Source organism: Petaurus breviceps, unplaced genomic scaffold (genome assembly GCF_028583685.1).
Source record: "Petaurus breviceps papuanus isolate PSGF00001 unplaced genomic scaffold, PetGlider_PUasm1.0 229, whole genome shotgun sequence".
NCBI lineage: Eukaryota > Metazoa > Chordata > Mammalia > Diprotodontia > Petauridae > Petaurus > Petaurus breviceps.
Window position 1 is genome coordinate 15487418 of NW_027185903.1, and position 24789 is coordinate 15512206.

Here is a 24789-nt window from a genome sequence, read left to right on the forward strand (position 1 = left end):
GAGAGAGAGAGAGAGAGAGAGAGAGAGAGAGAGAGAGAGAGAGAGAGAGAGAGAGAAACTGGGATGGAAAGAAATACCCAGTAATTATAACTGTGAATGGGATGAACTCACCCCTAAAACAGAAATAGCAGAATGGATTAGAAACAAGAATCCAACAACATGTTGTTGACAAGAGACACACTTTAAACAGAAAGACGCACAGAGTTCAAACAAAGGGCTGGAGTAAAATCTAATGTGCTTAAGCTGAAGTAAAAAAGACAAGGGAAAAGGGGTGGCTAGGTGGCGCAGTGAATAGAGCATGGGCCCTGGAGTCAGGAAGACCTGAGTTCAAATCCAGCCTCAGAAACGTAATACCAAAAAAACTAGCTTGTATGACCTTGGGCAAGTCACTTAATCCCAATTGCCCTCCAAAAAGCAAAAAAAAAAAAAAGGAAAACGGTAGCAATCGTGATCTCAGACAAAGCAAAAGCAAACCTAATTAAATGAGATAATCAGGGAAACTACATTTTTCTAAAAGGTACCATAGACAATGAAGTAACATCAAAAAAGTTTACAATTAAATTTCTCTGATAAAGACTTTATTTATCAAATATATACTGAGCATAGAATGGAGTGAAATTTATAAAAAAAAATAAGAGCCATTCCAATTGATAAATGGTCAAATGACATAAACAGGCAGTTTTCAGAAGAAAAAAAATCAAGATTACCTATAATCATGTGAAAAACTGCTATAAATCATTATTGATTAGAGAAATGCAAATTAAAACAACTCTGAGGTACTATCTCACACCTAACAGAAATGACAAATGCTGGAGGTGATGAAGGAAAAATAGGTATACTAAATGAACTACTGGTAGAGAAGTGAACTGGTCCAACCATTATGGACTGTGTATACCTTTTGACCAGCAATACCACTACTAGGTCTATTCCAAGGAGATCAAAGAAAAAGGAAAAGGACCTATATGTACAAAAATATTTATAGCAGCTCCCTTTATGGTGGAAAGAATTGGAAATTGAGGGGATGCTTATCAATTGGAGAATGGCTAAACAAGTTGTGGTATATGATTGTGATGGAATACCACTGTGCTATAAGAAATGACAAGAGAGGGGAATTGGTTTCAGAAAAAACATGACATGATCTATGTAAACTGATGCAAAGTAAAGTGAGAAAACTGGGAGATCATTATGCACAGTAATAGCAATGTTGTAAATATTGTGAAAGACTTGGCTATTCTGACCAATGCAATGATCCAAGACAATTCCAAAGGACTCATCATGACAAAATGCCATCTACCTCCAGAAAGAGTACTGATGAGCTCTGAGTGCAAATTGAAATAAAATTTCCTCATTTTTTATTTTTCTTGCTTTTCTTGCAATATGGTTAATATGGAAAGATATTTTGCATGATTTCACGTGTATAACTGATAATTTTCAGTGGGCGGGGGGGTTAGTAGAGAAGGAGAGAATTTGCAATTCAAATTTTTGAAGTTTAAAAAAATTTTTAAATGGAAATCTTACTTCATGGGATGGTTATGAAGCTAAAATAAGAGAACAATTTTTTTGTTAATAGAGGTTTATCCTACAAATCTTACCCAATCCAACATGTCCCAGGCATTCTCCAGTTCACTGGCCTTGGCAGTTGTTCCTTCCCTTCACCATACTTAACAGCACAAAATGGGACCATCAGTGCTGTATGTCTGATGAACTTGGGCTCCTCTCCCCTCCATGCCAGAAAATTTCATCCTCCTCAGAGCAGGTTTGATTTGCACACTTACTTCTAGGTGGTCCTAGATGTCCACAGATTGTGAAATCCACATATATTTAACATCTATGAACTTAAACCAGAAAAGGAAAAAATATCAGCACTTTCTGCCGTACTGTTCCTTACAGGTGAACAGAATCAAAACTCCAAAGCAGATTGATGAATTGATCGAAATTGAGAGTGACACAGGGACCTGGTACAAGAGGTGTTTTGTTCGAATCCGCACAGAATTGTATGGAGTAAGTAATGAACCCCACCTGAAATGTTTGTCTTTCTTGGCATTATGACATTTACAATTCTCTAAGATTTTAAGTTATAGATGAGTTATCAATCTGTATCTGTGGAGGGAATCTCCATAAAAGAAATCTTCCACACCAATAAAACCATAGGTCCCAAACCCAAAAGAAAAGTGAATAGTAATAAATAGATACAGCACTGAATCTCAAGGCCATGCCACCCTACTGATGCATTACACCTGATTCCAGAAACGGTTTCAGGTAACTGGTAGACCTTGATTCAAAGTCCCACTCTGCTAGGTATTACCTGAATGACCTGGAGTGAGTCATTACTCCCATCTTTTCAACTCAGTTACTTCATATATAATTTAAAGAATTTGAACCAGAAAAGGTACATACCATTTCCTATGTTCACAAAATGTTGTGTTACCCTTGAAACCAGTAGAGACCAGAGCAGAATGAAGATTGATTCCTACCTTTGAAAAAGGTGAGTCTTTCAGCAATGATTTGGGATAGACTGTAATCTTCGGATATCTAAGGAAGAAACCAGTCTCAAATATTGAGAACATGAAAATTTATTATCTAGTTTCCTGAACCAAGACCCTTTTCCATTTTAATTTTAACCAACCACGATCAAGGAGAGCCCAGTCTACCCAGACCTACAGTCTCCCCATTATCTAAGTACATCACTTCAAGTTTTATTCATCTTGGTTTTTGTTGAACGATTGTATTAGAGAAACTAACCATTAGAAAAACTAACTCTCTAATATTTCACAGATCTGGTTGACTTTTATGAGATGTTTTAACTATCCAGTTAAGGAGAATACTCTGAAACTGACAGCAGTTTGGTTCACCTTGTCTTTTGGGTAAGTCATTTGGATTCTTAGAGAAAAAAAATGATAAGTCTCCCTTCCTTATGCCTTTTCCATTCTTATGGTAACTTGCATATCACTTGGCACAGACACACTCTCTAGCTGTGAATGTTTTATTTTTCTTTTGATTTTAATGTGTGAATAGTTCCAGTTTCAACAAAAACAACTGTCTGATAATTTCACATATTTCGTGTATCATGGTTATGCATATCGGGAGGGCAAAACCCAGTAACATTTGGAAATGATCTTTTTTGACACAAAGTTTACCATCTGCTAAATTAGAATGCTGAAGAAAGGGGAAGCAAGGGACAGGGGGAGGAATTTCATCTGCTTTTGAATGAATCCCATTTGTTGCCAGAAAATTATAAGTTATCATCTTACCTAATTTGTTGTTTAAATAACTGCAAAACAGTTAATAGGCTGTATTTGGGGCTGTGTGGTGGAGAATGGCAACAGCCAACAACTGGGCCCCAAGTTAATGTACTTCTGGAGGCACCTCACTTATACTTGGCCAGAGCTTACTCAACATCCTGCTGGCCCAAGCCAGAGGACTGCCGAGGGAGCTCTCTTTCCCTGGAACCTAGACAGTATTCTACCCAACAAGATTTATGCAACAGTAGGCCCACTTTTCTCCCTTCTCTATCGCAGCCAGTTAGCATTTTAATAGCTAGCATTTATTCAGTCCTTTTCAGTTAGCTAGGTGGTAGAGTGGAAAGAGCCCTGGGCTTGGAATCAGGAAGACACCTTCAGGTGTTCAAATCTGGCCTCAGATACTTCCTAGCTGTGTGACCCTGTGCAAGTCACTTAACCCTGTTTGTCTCCATTTCCTCATCTGTAAAATGAGCTGGAGAAGGAAATGGCAAACCTCTCTAGTATCTTTGCTAAGAAAATCTCAAATGGGGTCACAAAGAGTCAGATACTCCTGAAATAACTGAACAACAATTTAGAGTTTTAAGGTTTACACAGTATGTTACAAATATCATCTAACTGTATGATTCTATGAGCTGACATAACATCCTGAGACACAGGGTTTCATGAGAATCTTTGCCTCTGGCAGAGCACCTCTGACCAGTGTGGAAATATTCCAGGGGGCTTCAAAATGCGTTTTACCTATCAGAATAATTTGTACTCTTTGTTCTTTTAAAAGCAAGAGGGTAGCAAGTGACTGAGTAGAGAGTACAGAGGCATGGGCAAATTGATTCACCAATCTGAGCCTCAGGTTCCTGAATTGTAAAATGGAAACAATAACACCTGTAGCATTGTAATGTTAATGGGGTTTAAGATCTCCCCCCCCTATTATTAGGCCTCATGTGGACCCCATTAAGGGAAGCTTGTTTAGGGGAGGCTGCCTGTGGGAAGGCTTTCACACCTTTTCTTAATACTAATTAGTCACTGAGTCTAATTATGATGCCCTCTAGCTCAAAAGAGGGTATATATACTCTAAGGTTAGCATTTTGCTTTGGGGGCTCACTCATTGGAACAGTATTCTTGTGATTTTACTAGATGAAACTCTAGACAGCCGTTAAGGAGCCCCCAGTTTTAAGAAACCCAGATGTTGGTGCTTCTCTCTCTGGTATCCAAGGTATTGCCTTGGTCAGATAGTTGTATCTACCTGTTGATCTGTGCTAATTTCTCAGACAGAAGCCTTGTCTTTTGGTCTTTATTTCTCTGCTTGTATTTTCTCTGTTTATATTTTCTCTGAAGTTCAGGATGCTGACTTTTCCCCTGAACTAGTGAATGTAATAAAAAAAAAGTTATTGACCCCTTGAACAGCTGTCTTTCCTAGTAAAGCAGATCTAAGAACCTGTACTAGCAGCCATCCTGGGTATGCCAGTGTGGCTGCTGCTACAAGTACCAACTTTACAGGGCTGCTGTGAGAAGCATTTTGCAAACCTTTAAAGACCATATGGATGTCAATTATTATCATTATTAGTCCTAGAAGGATATAAGCTATATCTCCTTTTCCTGACTCTCTGAAATGTCTTAACTCAGAATAATATTCTTTGTAATTATTAAGTACATGAGAAGATTCAATCATAACCAGAAACCCTTATATGAGGACTCTATATGGAGACAAGTGGAGGTACAATGGAAATGGGCTGGATTTGATGGTAGAAGGGCGGGGTTTGTATCCTGCTTGTGCTATTTGCCACTCGTATGACCTTGGGAAAAGTCATTTCCCCTTTCTGGGCCTTAGTATGTTTATCATTTAAAATGAAGAAGCAAGACCCTTCCTTGGGCAATCATTGATCTCATTAACTATGCATGCTGGAGACTCATTCTCTTGTAGTGGAGTCTTTACCAAGTAAGGCTTTCTTTGTCCCCACAGGTACTATGGACTGTCTGTCTGGTTCCCTGACGTCATTAAGCATCTGCAATCGGATGAATATGCAGCCCAAGTGAGAAATATTGGCAGAGAAAGAGTGGCCAATTTTACTCTCAACTTCACCTTGGAAAATCAGATCCACACCAATATTGAATACGACAATGGCAGGTCAAGAAATGTTTACCTACAATCATTTATTACCAGTCTAGGAAAGATAATTGTAAGGTTGCTAAAGCAGTGTGAGAGTGAATGCTGAATATTCCTTTTCAGTTCGTAAATGTGAGCCCTTATTATGCTCAGTGTTAGAGCTTTTAGATGGTCTCAATAAAACAGGCAAAGTTATGTGGGATATCAATTCTTCTTTTAATTTATAAAGCATGTGTATGTACGCACACATGTGTGTGCGTGTGTATGTGTGTACGTGTGTGTCTGTGTGTTTCTAGAAATAAGGAGTGGACCAGTCATAGGAGAGGTAAGGAAAATGTGGACAAAATTTAAAAGGGCACAAATAGGGAGAGAAAACAGGCCAAATGAAGTGACTGCAGGTACTGGTATAATTTTGTACAAAGAAGTAAAAAAAAAAAACACAGAAGGTCACGATACCAAACTTATGCATTTATACACACACACACACACACACACATACATATACACATATATAAACATATATTCAGCTGGTGCTTTTCATTCTGCACTAAAGTGAAAAAGGGGGTGTTGTATTAAGTTATATACAATAAGTTTATGTTAGTTGGGAGAAATTTCCAGTGAACAGCAAGGGCTATAAATGTAACTAGTCACCTTGGTCCAAATGACATAAAGCACTTTAATTCTCTCTCTCTCTCTCTCTCTCTCTCTCTCTATATATATATATATATATAGTCCCCAGCAAAGGCAGGGGACAATTTAAAGCTTCTCTTTTTAGAAAATGGAAAAGCTGTAAATTTGGGATGGCTAGATAGAGTTCCTATATATATTCTATACCTCAGGACTAAACTAGATTGAAAGTATAGAAGGGATTCACTCCCTTCTCTGGATATGTTTCACTATTTCTTGTCTTGATGACTAGATGAAAAGAAAGATTATGAATCCAGTACAATGGGTCTGACCTGTCAGGCAAGAGGACCTAGCCATTATCTGCTGAATACAGGGTCAACTTTGTTGTCCAACATCTGGAGTTCTTAACATTGTGGTCCACAGACCCCTAAGAAATCCTTGATAGATTGCAGGGGGTCTGTGAACCTGAATGGGAAAAAGAATTATTTTTACTAATCAAATTATTTTAGCTAACTAAAAACTTATTTTCACTAACTTTTGTTTCCCTTTGTAATCAATTGATTATTTTCTAATTTTAAAACACCATTCCAGGTAAGGGTCTGTAGGCTTCCCCAAAGTTCCAAAGGGGTAGGTCCATGACATGCAGAAAAGGTGAAGAACTTCCATCCTAGGGATATTACTATCACCTGGATTTGCAATCTTTGAGTACCCTAAAAACCAACTTATTTAACCAGTATGAGTTAATAAATGATGTTTCTAAACCTTCATACTCCTTAGATGACAATTCTAGTTTTTTTTTTTCATAAAGAATTTTAAAAATTGTAACCTGTGTAAAGTACCCAGTAAATGTCTCCATGGAATCTCATATTCAGTAAAGTCCATGAAGACCCTAAGCAGAACTAAAAAGTTAAGGTTTATTCAAAAGTAATCCCCAAGATGATCACATTAATAGTGTTGGAATGCTTTCTTTAAAATATACACATCTGAAGGTAGATGTGATTACAGGATTTTGTGCAATGTAGAGAAATTTAAAATATGACTAGCCCATTTCATTTTTTAAAATAGCTTCCCCATTCCATATCCAATTCCATTTCAAAAGATTGATCTCTCCTAAAAATGCAGGGCCATTTATTGCCATTCAGTACTTTGAATCACTATGCCCTCTACCTCTGAAACTAATCAATTCCAAATAAAAATACCTTGGAGAAGTAACAAGGCTCCAGTTTCATTTTGGGGATTCATGTGTTAGGCTTAAATACATTTTAAAAAGAAAATGAAGCCAGATAATATGGTGACAAAGGAATATACACTGGGTTTTATATGTCTTTAAAAGGAAATGCAGGATGGTAAATGAAGCACTTTTAAATCAACTGCATTCTTTATCTTTTCTGCTATTGATAGGAGCAGAGTAACCTTTTTGATGTAGGCAAGACCTTAACTACTTGTACCCCAGTTTCTGCATTTGTAAAGAGGTGGAGAAAGACATCCCCCTCTCAGTAAACCCCTGTCTGTGCTTTTGTATCTATTCTGAAAATTGATAAGAAGCAATGGTGATCCCATGGGGCACCTAAGTCTCTATTACCCTGGTGCAAATGAAAGATTCATCCAGAATATTATGATAACATTATTACCATGATCTGTCCAGCATCCCCATCAGTGTCATCCAAGCATGTTTTCAGCTGGTTTCATCATTCTACTTACTTTTCAAAATGTGCTGCGTTATCCCCTTCCTCTTTGATGCACAAGCTGAATCATTTGTAGTGGGAAAGAAAACATGGCTGGAAGTGTTTGTACCTATGGCACTTCTCAAACCCTGAGTCAGTGGTACCTGTTATAGATGGGCAGAATCCACATTTCCTTTCTCCTGGGAAACCTGAAGTCATAAACATGAAACGGTGTTCTTTTAAAGACAATAGATCTGGGATTCTTGACTTTTTGTGTGTCATGGGATCCTTTAATAATCTGGTGATGCCTATGCTTTTAAATATATAAAATTTCAAAGGAAAACAATTATATTGAAATGTAGTTATTAAAATGTTTTATGAAACTAGTTCACAGATCCCAGGTTAAGAATCTCTGATTTATGTAGACCCTTTCTATATTGTCTTGTCATTCTATTCAATGGTCAAAGAACTTCTAATTAAAGTAAAAAAGGAGAGATAATGGAGTGGTGACAACTCAACCAAATACTCAGTGCTTGAGAATCCATAGTAAAAGCTTATCCCAGATGACTGAAATCCAAAGGTAAAACCCAAATATGGATCTTAATCAAGTCCCACAGTCTTCTTTCCAACAAATTTATTTACCAGATCTGGTGGTGAGAAATGAAATGTTGGTGTCTATATTTTATCTTTATCTTCTTATGGAAGAAGGCACTGTTGAATAGTGACTAGGTCATAAAGCAGGCAAGGGAGGAAGAAAAGGGCCTAGGGAAATCTACAAATTGAATATCTTGGATCCTGAATAATCAGGCATTAAGTTTTTGTCCCTCCTGAATCTCTTTGACCTGCCGTTATCCCTCATAGGCCAAGATCAGTGATGCAATCTCTTTTGTGTCCCAACAGGTTCACGGGGATGAAGTTCAAATCTGTGACTTTTAAAGACTCCATTTTTAAGAGCTGCCTGTTTGAGGATGTGACTTCCCTGAATACCTACTTCAGGAACTGTACGTTTATCGACACAATTTTTGACAACACAGGTATGTCGCTCACCACTGCCACCAAAAGCACATCATTTGGGCAGGTCTATGATAATCATTAGGAGTTTGGGGCACATAATCAGTGTGGGGAGAAGGAATCTGTGTAAGGTAATGATAATACCTAAAACAAATTCATTGGTTGACTCTTAAAGAACAGATTGGGCTAAGGTTCCAATCTTACTGCCAAAGTTGGTACAAGTATATTTGTTTTACAGTTATATCTCACTTTACCCAAGGGGTGTATTCCTGAAAAGTTGAATGTGAATTAACTTTAATTAAATGATTCTACTGGATTCTACTGAACTGGAGAGCTCAACACTTAAAAGTCATTCTATGAATCCTTTTGTAAAGCAGAGAATTTGTCAACAATTTATCTGCTTTTGTAAATGCAGGTTTTCTTAGCCCAGGTTTGCTTAAAGTGAAATATATTTTTCTTCCTCTGAAGCAAAAACAGACAGCATAACTTAGGGAAAAACTTGGAATCAGAGACCCAGTTCAAATGCCAGATCATAATTACTATATATGTGACCATAGATGAGTCATTTTATTTCTTGCTCTCAATTTCCTCATCTACAAAATGAGGGGGTTGTACTTAGTGACTTTTAAAGTCCCTTCTAGTACTACATCTGTGATTCTATGGAAATATGGGTGTTACCTGCCCTTTTTATTTGTTTGTTTTTAACCAAATCCTCTGGGGAGCCTGAAAAAAACATTTTGGATGGCATGATCTAGCAGGAAGGAGTCCTATGCAGCATCCCCTACCAATAGGGAAACCTAGAGAAGCCTCTGCTACATGACAAACTGTTCCCCACTTGTTGTTTGTACTCCCAGAAAGAGAAAGGGAAGAGCCCACTGTGGGTTAGCACCACAGGAAGACAAGTCCAGCTTTGTAACTGCTCCTTCCTACCTACCCCTGACCCTGTTAGCAGGATACAGGTCAAATCTGAGCAACTAATGGGCGGTGTTCCAGGTCACAGTAACAGGACTAGGGACTAGAGGTAACTTGGCAGTTGTTAAATGCTTGACATGTAATCTTCGTGGGAGAAAGAACTGTTTTTGTAGAATTTATATTTTTAGTTCCACAAAGGGCTGCTTGGTGGTACAGTGGATAAAGTGCTAGGCTGGGAGTCAGGAAGACCTGAATTCAAATCTGGTCTCAGATACTTACTAGTCGTATGACCCTGGGCAGGTCACTTAACCCTGTTAGCTCATCTGTAAAATGAACTGGAGAAGGAAATGGCAAATCACTCCAGTATCTTTGTAAAGAAAACCCCAAATGGTATCCTAAAGAGTCAGACATAACTGAAACAACTAAATAACAACAAAACGCCCCACAGGATGGGTATTTAATAACTGTTTGTTGATTGGTTAATTGATGGACAAAGCTTTCTGGAGGATCCAAGGATACATTGAGCTCTAGATTCACCTAATTTCACCTAATATTTCTAAAGCACTTAGCACAGTGCCTTTTACATAGTAAGTACTTAATAAATGCTTGCTCCCTCCCTAACTGAATTCATTCACTTAGTCAATAAGTTTTCTTTGCCTACTATGTGTAATGAAATGTGCTAGATTTTGAAGAAGTTACAAGGATCAATAGATATTAAATTCCAGTTCAAGGAAGGCCCACCTGTGTAGTGCCAATGCAATATTTACAGGGCCTACAATCACAATAAAGATCGTGACTATAAGTATCACATGATGTTCAATGGCAAAATATACCGAACTCTCCAGATAGAGCATAGAATTGAAGCATTTATTTAGACACCAGAAAACTGAATCCCAAAACCAGCAAGCCAATTCCATCATATACCAAAGATATTCAGATGCCATAATAACGCTGAGAGCCACAGCATCCTTCAGCCTTCCCACAAACCACTACAAAATCAATGTTTATTCAGAAACCTCTCTAGCTCCTTGCCTCAACCTTCTTTCTCTCCCACCATCTGGCTAGCTCTAACCAGCTTCCTGTGGGCTCTGCTTCCCTTCAGCAAAACTCCTCCTACCACAGGCTCCATGTGATTACATTCAGTCTATTAGGGAGCAGTTTACTTTCAAAGCAGGGGAGGTTTTCAAACTCCCCCCTAGGTCTATTCAGGGGCAGAGAAGATCTTCAAATTCTCATTCCCATTACATTCGACCCCAAGATCTTTCATGTCTCTTACATAGCAAAAACACCTTAACAATAAATGAGAATTTAGGAATAACTGGTGGAAAAACTAGTGTCAACAGAACTTTGCAACAATATTACAGGGATAATAGAAAAACTTTGCACATAAAACAATAGCTTAGGGTGGGGGCTTGGGCACAACTCACTTTATGATTAGGACAATCAGGCTGCTGGGGGTGCCATAGTACACAGAGTGCAGGACCTGGATTCAGGAACCCCTGAGTTCAAATCCAGCATCAGATACTTACTAGCTGTGTAACCTGGGCCATGTCACTTCGACTTTGTGAGTCTCAGTTTCATCATCCACAAACTGGGGATAATGATAACACTATTGTGTTATATTACAACCTCTCAGAGTTGTGATGATAAAATCAGATATTTGTATGAAGTACTTTGCAAATTTTAAAGTGTTATATCAATGTATATATTTATTATTAGGCAACTTCTCTATGTCTCAGGTTCCCACAAAACGACAAGTATAACTCACAATCTCACATTTTGAAACAAATTGTAGTCTCCATAACTAGATGATGTGGTTGCTATTAGAAATGCAGTATCAACATGATTCACATAGAATAAAACTGTCATGAAAAATATAAGATTAGCAGCACTTGTCCAAGGTAAAAAAAAGATGCAATTAGACTCCCTAAGTTCATTTATTAAGTCAATAAATATTGGAGACAGTATGGTTGATTGGACAGAATCTTGGGATTGGAGTTAGGAAACCTGGGTTTGATTCTGGTCTGTGACACTTACAAGCCTTGTGATTCTCTGTGAATTAGTTTTCTTATCTATAAAATGGAGATAATAAATCTACTTCAATCAGTCAACAAGTAATGATTAAATACCTACTTTGTGCTAGACATACTAGACACTGGAGACACACACACACAGAAAAAATGTCCTGCTTTGAAGGAGCTTACAGTCTATGGGGGAGGTTACATGTACACAGGTAAGTATATGAAAATATATTTCTCAAATTGTAAGGAAAATGCTTTGTAAGCCTACCCTTAAAGTCCTACCTGTGCAAATGAGTTGTTACTATCAAATATCTCCTATGTGCAAGGCACTATGGGGAATACAAAAATGTGTAAAACATGATCCCTACCCTCACTGGGCTTGGTATCAGGAAGACTTATCTTCATGAGTACAAATCCAACCTCAGAGTAGCTGTGTGACCCTGGATAAGTCCCTTAACCCTCTTTGCCTAATTTCCTCATCTGTAAAATGAGTTGGAGAAGGAAATGGCAAACCAGTATCTTTTCCAAGAAAACCCCAAATGGGGTCATAAAGAGTCAGACAAGACGGAAACAACTGGAGAACAACCACTACCTTGAGGAAGTTTATAATCCCAGGATTCTAAATATGTTTGGCATATTTCCTAATCACTCCACAATTAGGTGATATCTGATCGCCTCAATGCTCTCTTCCACAGATTTTGAGCCATATAAATTCATTGACAGCGAATTTAAAAACTGCACATTCCTGCACAATAAAACAGGATGTCAGATCAGCTTTGATGACGACTATAGCGCCTACTGGATTTACTTTGTTAACTTCCTGGGTACGCTGGCAGTGTTGCCAGGGAACATTGTATCTGCACTGCTGATGGACAGGATTGGACGGTTGACCATGCTAGGTATGTATGTGTTTGCCTGGGTTATGTAAAAGAAAACAACTACTCTGATATTCTAGCTAATGCCCAGTCTTTTCTTTGGGGATTTGCAAGTCTTGGAGATAAAAAGACATCCCTTCCACAGACCTGTCCTTGCTGCATAATTGTAGCCTAACATCATATTTAACTACATTTCACAGGAGCAGTTCCCATGAATTCATTACCAGAATGGAAAAATAATTACATATAACCAATGTGTATTTTTCCACTTAAATAACTAATAAATTTATAATGTTCATTTCATAGTCTCTGTGTTTGAAATCCAGTTGGTTGGTTGGGCAAGCTGATCCTTATTCCTGCTGACTAACCTTCAAAGTCAGTTCAATGATTTACAGTGGGGGCATGAAGCTGTCTAAGAGTCAGAAACTCAGATTCCAGGCCCCACATCTGACATTTTGCTGGGTGTTTGATTAATCCTGGGATAAGTGTCTGACCTTCTCTGGACCTCAGTTACCTCATCTGTATAATGAGGGGATTGAGTTAAATAATGTCTGAGATCACTAACTGCTCTGAATGTATGGTCCTGTGCCCTCTAGGGGCAGTTAGGTGACACAGTGGATAGAGCACTGAGTTTAGAGTCAGGAAGACTCATCTTTCTGAGTTCAAATCCAGACTCAGACACTTACCGTGACTCTGGGCAAGTCACTTAATTCTCTTTGCCTCAGTTTTCTCATATATAAAATAAGTTGGAGCAGGAAGTGGCAAACCACTCCAGTATCTTTGCCAAGAAAACCTCAAATGGGGTCACAAAGAGTGGGATATGACTGAATAAGATCTCTCTGCACCTCAGGTTCCCCCTTAAAATAAAAATAATAATAATTATGTGTAGTAAAGACAGCATGGTGTAGTAGATAAGAGAGCAGGGCTTGAAGTGAGGGAAACCTGGATTCAAACCCTGCCTCTGATACTTAGAAACTATGTAAGCCTTGACAAATCCTTTAATCTCTTTATGCCTCAGGTGACACCCTAGGACTTATTTATGAAGTCCCAGCATGCTCTGTGTTGATGGAGGGAATTCCTGTGTTGATTAACAACACACTTCTTGGGGTAGCTAGGTAGCACCGGCCTCAGAGTCAGGAGGACCTGAGTTCGGTTCCAGCCTCAGACACTTAACACCCACACAAAAAACCTAGCCGTGTATCCTTGGGCAAGTTACTTAACCCCAATTGCCCTCCAAAAGGCAAAAAAAAAAAAAACAACATTCTTCTTACAATATTTTCATTACGACCTACCTTACAGGTTCATTGTAAGGGAAGCTCTTTGTTCAACCTAAGCCACAATACAGATGTGTTCTATTGGTGATGGTTGTTGTCATGGTGATACTACAGTCTACACTTTCAAAAGCTAAAAAGCTTCTCCTTGAGTTTAGCAGGGATTCAGTTAGTCAGTTCACATTTATCAAGAGTCTATTATGTTGTGCTATAAGAAATGATAAACAGGCTAATTTCAGAAAAACGTAGGAAGACTTACATGAACAAGATACAAAGTAAAGTGAGCAGAACCAGGAGAACATTGTATATAGTAACAGCAATATTGTATGATGATCAACTAGGAATAACTTAGCTATTCTCAGCAGCACAATGACTTGAGATAATTCCAAAGGACTCATGGTCCACCTCCAGAGAAAGAACCAATGGAGTCTGAATGCAGATTAAGCATACCATTTTTCATCTTTATTTTTTCCATTTTTTTTCTTTTTTGGTCTCTGTCTTCTTTCACAACGTGACTGATATATCAAATTGCTTGCCATTTCATGGAAGTGAGGGAAGGCAGAGAAGGAGAGAATTTGGAACTCAAAATTTAAGAAAAAATGTAAAAATTTTCTTTACATTTATGAGGGGGATAAAATATTATTTGAAACAACAAAAAGGAGTCTATGTGCCAAGTACTGGGTGAAGTGCTGCGGATTTGCTGGTGGTGATTATCGAATGCTAAGTACAGCAGCTCTGAGAAAACAAACATGACTGCTTTTGTGTGGTTTCTCATTAGGTGGCTCTATGGTGCTTTCTGGGATTAGCTGCTTCTTCCTGTGGTTTGGTACCAGTGAATCCATGATGATAGGCATGCTATGTCTCTACAACGGCCTGACCATTTCGGCCTGGAACTCCCTGGATGTGGTCACCGTGGAACTCTACCCAACGGACAGAAGGTATGTTCCAACCAGCCAATATGCTTAGGAGGAACCAGGGCCCACAGGGGTGGTGGAGAGGTGTTAGCACGAGCTGACAAATAGACCACGGTCCCCAGAAACTACCTGAAAACATCTGGCTTGTGAGCTGCAGGTTCCAGAAGAGTTTCAAATAATGATAATAAAGCTAGACTGTGTAACTAGTAGCAAAAACAAATAGAGCAGTGAAACTGAAAGAAGTTAATTAGAAATATGATTTGTTTATTGGTTGAGAATATGTGGAGGTCATAAGACAGTAGGCACTGAGATTTAATAATATCTTTTGGATCAGCTAATGAGTGTGGGCAAAAATTTGAACTGCTAATCAGTCCCAAGAGAGTGCATATATTGGGTCAGCAGGTGTCTGTATGATCTCTGTATTAATCAACTGCAAAAAAGGCCCCTAAAACCCTGGTTTGGACTTTTCAGAGTGTTTGGAGGAAGGCCCAGTGCATTTCCAATTTTTGTAAGGATTATTATTGAAAGAAAATTACTCATCCAGTCCAAAGGTGGAAACATTCAGACCCCCAACCTTGTATCTGGAGGTTGGGGCTTTTGGTTAGGAAATGGAATGAATTCCACAGTGGAATAATTGATTTAAAGAAAAGGAAGCCATTTTCTCATGTTTGGCATGTGTGAAGACAAGAGTTCTTTTTTTTTTTTTTAATCTCAGTCTCAAATGATTCTTCTGTTTTCTCCCCATGAAGATTGACTCTGCCATTGCAAGAAATCAACATCATTCTCTGTGCTCTGATGGGGAGTGGGGTAGGGAGGAAGGATTTTTCCAGGGTTGCAGTTAAAATGTTTTCACTCTTGAGTAGGAATGTTCCTCTGAATCACCATCCTGACCCTTCTCTTCTGCTTTTCATGTCTTTCTCTTCTTTTGCCCTCCTCACCTCCAGCTCAAGCTGTTCCCTCTGGTTAAAGTCTTAATTTCTTTTTTTATTCATTTTCTTTTACATTATGAACATAATGATCATTAACAAACAAAGCCATTTTGGTCAGCAGAGCAAAAGAGGATTGTCTGTGAAAACTGTGAACTTCTATTATATGTATTTTACCACTACCAAAATAATCATCCTAAAACACCACTTTCTTCATGACCCTAGCCTTCCTTCAAATTCCATATTCCTTAGTTTGGTGTTTATCTTAGTGGCTATGGAACAAGTGGATGGGGTGGGAGGAGAAGGCAGGACAATTAATGTGGTTCAGTGGAAAAACAATCAAAGGATATGAGTTCAAATCCTGCCTCTAATAATTGCTATCTATTCATTCTTGGGAAGTTAGTTCCTCTCTAGTAGCTTGAGTTTTAGCTGTGAAATGAAAGGATTGACCTAGAAGATCTTTGTGGTCTCTTGTAGCCCTAAAATGATAATCCTAGGAAGCCCAAGATTTCTGATTGGCTTTCACACTGGGGAACAGGCTATTTCAAAATTTTTGATGTTGTTTAATTGTGCCCAACTCATCGTGATTCCTTTGGGGTTTTTGGTTTTGTTTTTGGCAAAGATACTGAAGTCATTTGCCATTTCCTTCTCCAGCTCATTTTACAGATGAGAAAACTAAGGCAAGCAGGTTTAAGCGACTTGCCCAGGGTCACACAGCTAATAAGTGTCTACTGAAGTTTTCCTGACTCCAGGCTTGTTCCTATATCCACTATGCTGCCTAGCTGTCTCTGTACAACCTGGCCATGGATTTTAGGGAGTCACAGGAGCTGCTGCTTAGGGGTAGGAGGATGGAATTTACATCAAGAAAGACTTATTAGCTCATCATTACTGAATATTTTAGTCCAGGCCTGGAAAATGGAAGCTTTCCAGAAATGTAATGAAGTAGTCCTCGCTAATGACATAATTAAAGTCACCTTCCAGTTTGCTGGTGGAAATCGGCATTCATTAGACCCTAATAAAGCCAATGCGTTCTGTTTTTGCTACCAGGCCTGTTCTGTCCTTGCAGCTTATTTCTCCTCACCTCCCAGGGCCCATTGTTATCTCTGGAGAACTTAGCTCAAGGAATCAACCTCCAAACCTTCTGAGTTGCAGATCAAAACAAAAAGCTGATGGGCTTTTTAGGGCTTGGGTCTATTGAAAGTTCAAATCTTATGCCTCTGAGTCCTTGAGGACACTGAGGCAAACAGGGTTGTGACTTACCCAGGGTCACACAGCTAGGAAGAGTCTGAGGCTAGATTTCAACTAGGCTCCCCCTAGCTCCAGGCCTGGCACTCTAGCTACTGAACCACCTTCTTGCCCCAGACACTTAGTAGAACAAATCTTTTAACTTCTATCTGCCTCAGTTTCTTCATTTGTCACCTCCCTCCTGGGGTTGTGAGCATCAAATGAGAAAATATTTGCAAATTGCTTAGCACAGTCCTTGGCACATGGTAGGCTCATAACAAATACCTGTTTCCTTCCTTTGTGATACTAGATACCAGATAAAATATAGAACTGGCCTGAATTTTGCTTGAGGTCAGAAAGATTGGTGTCAATGACTGAAGGAATCATAAATCTTGAACTTGAAGGGAGCTCAGGTTGAGGCCATCCAGTCAGCCCTCTTATTTTGCAAAAAAGAAACTGAGTCCAAGAGAAGTTTAAGGTCATTTAGGTTGTTTAGTTTTTCAGTCATGTCTGACTCTGTGACCCCTTTTGGGGTTTTCTTGGCACAGATACCATTTTCTATTTTCCTTCTTCATCTCCTTTAACAAATGAGGAAACTGAGTCATACAGGGTTAAGTGACTTGCCCAGGGTCATACAGCCAGTAAGTGTCTGAGATCAGATTTGAACTCAGGAAGATGAGTCTTCCTGACTCCAGGTCTGGCACTCTATATACTTTATTATGTGCCTGTCATTTAGGTAGTAAGCATTAGAAAGAAGCAGGATTTGAACCCAGAACCCCTGACTCTTTCGACTGTACCACCCAGACTCTTAAAGTAGCTGAGGCTCTCAGAGACTCACCCAAGGACATGCAGGAAGTTAAGTGTCAAAGGCAGGATCTGAATCCAGGTCCTCTTGATTCCAAGCCCAGCTCTCTTCCTACTACACCATGGAACTTGAGGGATTGCTAGCTGTCCTGAGTCAGTACATGTGATCAGTGGGGGAGCTGTTCATTTCAAACATTCAGATGCAGATACTTAGAAGATCTAGGATGTCTTTTGGGGTGAAACTCAACTTATATGAGTGAGGACAATTTGGAAATGGAGGTATTGTATGGAAGCAAGAGATGCCTATTTCTGTCTAGCTGGTGAGACTGAGGCCCTATGCGCTCTGATGCTTGCTGAGTCCTGCAGAGCTATTCCAACATATGAGAGTTGGGGTGACAGGAACAACATTTGACTGGCACTATTTACCCTTAGCACAGTGTCTGGTATGTAGTAGGTGCTTAATAAATGTTGGTTGGGGGTGGCTAGGTGGCGCAGTGAATAGAGCATTGGCCCTAGAGTCAGGAGAACCTGAGTTCAAATTCATCCTTAACACAAAAACTCAAATTCATTTAACACAAAAACTAGCCATGTGACCTTGAGCAATTCACTTAACCCCAATTGCCCTCCAAAAAAAAAAAAGAAAAGAAAATGTTGCTTGATTGATTGCATCTGCAGGAGCTCCTTTATGGGAAAAGAATGCAGAAAGGGATAGGGGGGATGATTGAGCAGAACCAGTGCTTGGTGAGTGAATGATCTTAGAAATGTTTGTGTCCCTCATAGTTGAAAAAATACTCCTTTCTCTCCCCTACCCCTTAGAATCCCCAGTTTCCTTCAAAACTCAGGTCTGTGAATTATTACAACAACCAGAGGCAAGCACTTTGATTCTGAACTCAGCCAATTAGCTGAGAGCTGAGCCGTGTGACCTGAACCAGCCATTCCAGTTACACAGTAATAGTTACGATACCTACATCACCAGAATATCATAAAGAAAAATGGGAATAATATGGGCTCTTGAAAAGAATGTGCTTTGTAAATTTGTTTTTTGCTTTTTGGAGAGCAGTTGGGGTTAAGTGATTTGCCCAGGGTCATACGGCTAGTTTTTGTGTTAAGTATCTGAGGCCGGATTTGAATTCAGGTCCTCCTGACTCCAGGGCTGGTGCTCTATTCACTGCCACCTAGCCGCCCCAGTATCTACCATTTTCAAGCCACTTGTATAAGGATTATAGCTTTCCAAAAGATGCATAATCAAATATTTGGTGTTCCTATGTGAACCAGGGAAAACAGCCCTTCCTTACTAGGTACAGGGTTATATAGTGGAGAGAGTTCTGGCTTCCCTGTATATTCTCTGGGCATACCTCCTCAGAGGACATGCATTCAAATCCTGGCTTTGCCACTTACACTTGTGACCTTGGATATATCACAGCTTTTCTCAAGCCTCAGTTTCCTCATCTATAAAATGGACTAGATAACCTCTAAGGTTACTTCCAGCTTTAAATCTAGGCTCCTATTACATTTTCTCTCTCCTTTACTTTCCACAAAAAGGAGTTTGACTACCTTATTCTAAGCATAAGAAGACCATGTATGCCCCCAAATATTGCATTCTTGGGGTGACAGCATTATAAGATGTAGATAATTTGTTATTCCATTTATCATGTGCTTGTTTGACCCAAAATTGGGAAAAGCTGCATTACCACTGAAAAGTTTACACACACACACACACACACACACACACACACACACACACACCCATTTCTACATGCCATTTTCTCCTCTTGGATCTTTTTCTATCTCTCACAGTAATACCGTGCCTCTCTGGGGCAATTGTCACTCTGCTTATCCCAAATAAAATTCAGTGGAGAAAGTATTGACTGAGCTAGGAATCACACATAACAAGGTTCTAGTCTTGACTCCTCCAGAGACTGACCGTGAGACCCTGAATAAATGGCTTAAGTTTTTTCCCCAATTACATATAAAGGCTGTTTTTAACATTCATTTTTTTAAAAATTTTGAGATCCAAATTTTTTCCCTCCTTCCCCCAACAGACTGAAAGGGAAAAAAAAACTATGAAAACATAAAGCAAGTGAAAAATAGCTTGCTTCAATCTGCATGCAGACTAATGGATTAATTAACATATTTAGGCCTTTTTTTCTCATCTGGAAAAATGGGGTTTCTAGCCTAGAGGTTTTCAAAGTACCCTTCCAGATTAAATGTCTTGCCTTGTCTTGTATACTTCATTTAAGTATACTTCAGATGTCTTGTATACTTCATTTAAGAAATATAGGCATTTCTTTCCCTATCCCATGTATCACCCTGTATAGAGATGTCAAATGTTTACTTTTCTTGGGATTTGAGGAGTTATTTTTTGGTTTAATATTACATTTCCAGAAAAATCAGCATTATAATTCTTCATTAACATGTAGTTCCTGATTCTTTGGATTCAGATTATTTTGGGACAAATCAATGCTCCCTAAAACTCTATACTGATTACATCTTTGACCCAGGTGTTCACTGGCTGCTGACAGGAGCTTTCTAAGGGAGGGCCTCTCTACCTTTGGAAAGGGTTCCTCCAGCAGACTGTAATCATTTTGCAGCAGGGCAAGTCTGAAGCTTTAAAGTTTCCACAAAGGATGTAAGAGCAATAAAATACTTTCTGGTCATTGAATTCTAATTTATTTGCTTTTATTTGAAGAATATATTTGTGTATGGAATGCTTTGCAATTCACTTCAGTATGTTATGGAATAGTCTATAAATATGTTATAAGTCATTAGAAATTCATGATCTCTGTGGTTGGTCAGAAGTGCTGGTTTCTGTAATTGATCATTATGGTAACTACTGTGGCCTACTTGGTAAATATCCTTTCTTATTAATACTGTCTGGAAAGATCACTGATCTTAAATGAAGGGAGTTTGATTTAAACCCTATTTCTGCCACTGTTGAGAAAAAAATAAAAGCACATCTACCAGGAACAATTGAAGTTTTAATCTTATTCTAAATCCAAGTGATCCCCAGCTTAGAGAGAGATATGTTGAAATTGGCATGGTTCTACCACATTTTTGGACATCTCTCTCCCTCAAGACAATTTAGCATTTGCAGGAAACTCGAACAAGGAAAAAGTTATGTTAAAATACATGTAGGAATTAACATTCTGGAACAATAATCACTAATAGATTTCTTCCTTAGTTACTCTACCAAGGATGGCAAAGATTTCCTCCCTTTCTGAATAGATAAGAATGGGTCATAGACCAATTGTTTCAGGGGATGGAGAAGGCAGGATCAATAATAACAATAGCTAAGATATATACATATGCATATATGTATATATGTGTGTATATATACATAGATACATGCATATATAACTATAATACATTATATTAGATACTTTTGGAATTACAAGGCACTTAAGGATCCTCATTTTTATCTTCCCAACAATTCTGTGAAGTAGGTGCTATCCCCATTTTACAGAGGAAACTGAGACAAATAGAGGTTAATTGATTTGTCCAGGGTCATACAGTCAGTAGGTAAGTTTCTGAGGTGGAATTTGAACTTAGGTCTTCCTGATTTCATGTCCAGTACCTTTTCCACTGAGCTACATTACCTAACTGCAAGTACCTCTTTGTTAAATTTTGTTTTCTACTTTTTATCCATTTTCTTAAGAAAGATCCTTGGTCTTCAAATCACCTTTGAGGGAGGAGGGAAGAGGCAAATCTGGAAAGGGCTTTTAAACCAGAGAAATATTATATCAATATTTCTAGTCAAACTGAAAAAGGAGGGTTTTAATGTGCTTCCATGACAACTTAGCCACTATGTAATTTGGAGCAAGTCACATCCGTTCTTTGAGTTTTCTCATCTGGAAAATGAAGATAATGTTGTCAGTACAGAATGGAGGATGGGGCACTATGGGACAAAGAGGTGAAAGAAAATATAGGTTGGGGCAGCTAGGTGGCACAGTGAATGGCCCTGGAGTCAGGAGGACCTGAGTTCAAATCCAGCCTCAGACACTTGACGCTTACTAACTCTGTGACCTTGGGCAAGTCACATAACCCCAATTGCTTTGCCTTCTCTCTTCCAAAAAAAAAAAAAAGAAAGTAAGTATAAGTAGACTCATATGTACACAAATATTTCTAGCAGCTCTTTGTTTAGAAGTCAAAGAACTGGAAGCTATAGGAGTGCTCATCAACTGGGGAATAGCTGAACAAGGATCATACTGTGACTGATGGAATCTGAAAGAACTGAGAAAACAAAAGTTTGAGCTTTAAAGCATATCTATTTATTAAGAAATGCAAACCAACTGTATAATAAATCAGGATTAGGTTTCCTCAGCCTGGCACTGAACCCTGAAAATAGAGGGAGACAGATTTTTTATGTATTAAATGATAATAATAAACAGGATACAAAACAGGATGTATAATTTGGTAATCTGATTTCTAATTAGAGGAAAGATTTCCAAATCAGGAAGGGGTGAGCAAACAAGTGCAGTTTCCTGAAATTGGAAAAAGAGGTGTCTCACTCCCAAGTGTCTGTATTCAATCAAAAGAATACAGAAACAATAATTGATTAATCAATACAGAACCGGTTTTCAGATAAGACAGATCGGTTGCTTAAGCTGTTTAATTGTGGTAAAATTCCTTGCATCAATCTTTGGATCTGACTGAGTTTCTGGTCAGTATAACCTAGGTGCTTAGTTAAAGGTCTCTAAACTACAGGTAGAGAAGGTCCAGCTTCCCGACCATGCAGGACTAGATTCAAGCAATGTAATAGTTTTCTCAGAATTCTCATAAAGTTTTCTCCCAAGACAGAAATTGGATTAGACCCATAATTAAATAGAAAAGGAACAGAGCTAGAACTGAATCACAAGATGGAATCAGTGTGGCTCACTCAGTTCCTACAATACCTTCAATTCTCCCTTTTGATTCATGAAGGAGGAACCAGCCCACTCCCCGCATGGATCACTTATCTATAAGTCAAATCTATAAATTTTCATATATTCATAGCAGAATTATGCAATTAGGCTACAGATCAAACTGCTTAGAGGGCTCACAATGGACTAATTTAAAGAGGAGAGATTTATATATCACCAAGGTAACTAAGAAAACTCAGCAAAAATAAACCTCATGAAACAAACAACCAAAGCAATGCAAAGATGATCATCAATATTAAATAACTTCCAGTCTTGTATCTTAGTAACCCATTCCCAATTCCCATTTAATCATTAGATTTTTGTCTTGAATCCCAGATATCCCATGTAGTTGTCTGGTCCCTGGAAATATCTTCTCTTAGACATTCTGGAATAGGACTCATGCTCAGGGTACTTCTGAAAGGGGCTCTGCTTCAGTGGTTATAAATCACTTATAGAAATTCTCAGGTTATTCTGCTAAAATCTGCCAGTAATAAGACAATGCAATTTACTATAATCTCTTAAATTTGGTTTGCCAAACCTCAAACTTCAGAGAATTTCAGTTTTTATAAGCCACTTATTATTTCTGTCTTTACTTAAACCCTGTACCCAAAATAAGAATTTTTTAAAAATAGGGATCTAACTTGTAAAATGAACCCTTCTGTCTTTTAAAATGGCCAGATAGATAATTTAAATTGGGAAAGTAATTTTACTTTTTTACAATTATCAATACAATTTTATATGAAAAATTCTTAATCCAATTTTGAGAACTTATTACTAAAGCATACTCAAAGCCTGAATCTCGCTACTAGATAGATTTGGAAGTCACTCATATACGTGTGTGTGTGTGTGTGTGTATTTCTTACAGAAAATAGTCTAATCTTGTTGCTTTCTCAAAGTTTACTAGTCCCTTAATTAGAATACTTTTACATTACATCTTTATCTTGTTATTTTATCTAATTCTCCCTTTAGGGGGATATCATTACTATATAATTTAATACAAATACAGATTAAAATTGTAACATTTTTCATAGTTGCATCCTATTATAGAAACTCAGATGTTCTAGTATTAATTTATTAACTAATTAATGATTTAGTATTGTACTTACAAAACTTATATTGCTCACACCCTGACTATAGACATTTGCTATGAAAGGAAAAGGAGGACCATAATTATTACAATATCGAGAATCATCCCCTCAAAGGCACAGAGTGACCTGACATATCCCATAACAAGGGAAAAACTACTTCAACTCTGTTTGATTCCAGGCATGAGTCATATCTGACAGGCATGAAACATATCTGGCGTGTATTAAAGTGCCAGAGGGTACCAAAAGACAAGCTCAGGATTAACCAGATAGGGAAATTTCCTGTCCAGAAAGAAAATAGCACAATGGGGAAACTGACTCAAGAGGCTCTTATCTTAGGCCATGACAAGGTTGTCCCCTTAGTTTTCCCCATGGCAGATATTTACCTATAAGCAGTTTTCAGACTGAAACACATGCCATTTTCTATTACTGGCTTCATGACAATTCAGAGTACAATCCCTGTAATCAGAATGAAAAACAAAAGTATAGACCCAAGAAATTTTTCCACAAATAGCAAAATGTCACTAATCATACCTTAGGGCTTGAATATTGTTAATTTTCTCATGTTTCCCTAACAGTTACATTTCATTTATCCTTTACTTACAAATTAAAATTAACTACATTCTGGGGTTTCAGAAATAAAGCAAATACCTGAGTTGACCCATATTAATGTATTGAAGTTATAGCTTTAAACCAGGAAACCATCCAAGCTATACAATTTATTAGCAAACAGGCATATTAAAAGAGTCAAAGGTTCCCCAGTTATTATGAATTATCCACCACAGTATATAAATGTAATGGACTACTATTGTGCCATAAGAAACAAGAAAAGGGATGATTTCAAAGAAATCTATGAAGACTTGTATGAACTGATGCCAAGTAAAGTGAGCAGAACCAGGAAAACAATTTATATTTTAACAAGGATGTTACAAAAACAAGCATCTTTGAAAGACTTAAGACCTCCAATCAGTGCAAGGACCAAACTATACTTATGGAGGAGATTGAAAAAAAGCAACAAGGGCAAAAATGACTGGGAGAGGGAGGAGCTTGCTCTATGACCTACAGAACTATTGGCCACTTACCACATTCCTCATCGCACCTGTTCCAGAAAAGAAGCTTCATCTCTTATTAATCATCCAACTCCATTCCCATCCCCACATATCTCTCTCCTCTCCTCTCCTCTCCTCTCCTCTCCTCTCCTCTCCTCTCCTCTC

At 38.3% G+C, this 24789-nt stretch overlaps 1 protein-coding gene across 2 annotated transcripts in view; it reads left to right on the plus strand.

Moving 5' to 3' along the window:
* Window positions 1-24789, plus strand: part of SV2C (synaptic vesicle glycoprotein 2C) — a 280802-nt gene that overhangs the window by 227467 nt on the left and 28546 nt on the right. For both annotated transcript variants that reach the window (XM_069096255.1, XM_069096256.1), the window contains exons 7-12: window positions 1891-2001; window positions 2776-2864; window positions 5200-5364; window positions 8535-8668; window positions 12274-12477; window positions 14503-14662. In XM_069096255.1, coding sequence (XP_068952356.1) covers window positions 1891-2001; window positions 2776-2864; window positions 5200-5364; window positions 8535-8668; window positions 12274-12477; window positions 14503-14662 — 863 coding nt within the window. The remainder of the gene's footprint in view (window positions 1-1890; window positions 2002-2775; window positions 2865-5199; window positions 5365-8534; window positions 8669-12273; window positions 12478-14502; window positions 14663-24789) is intronic.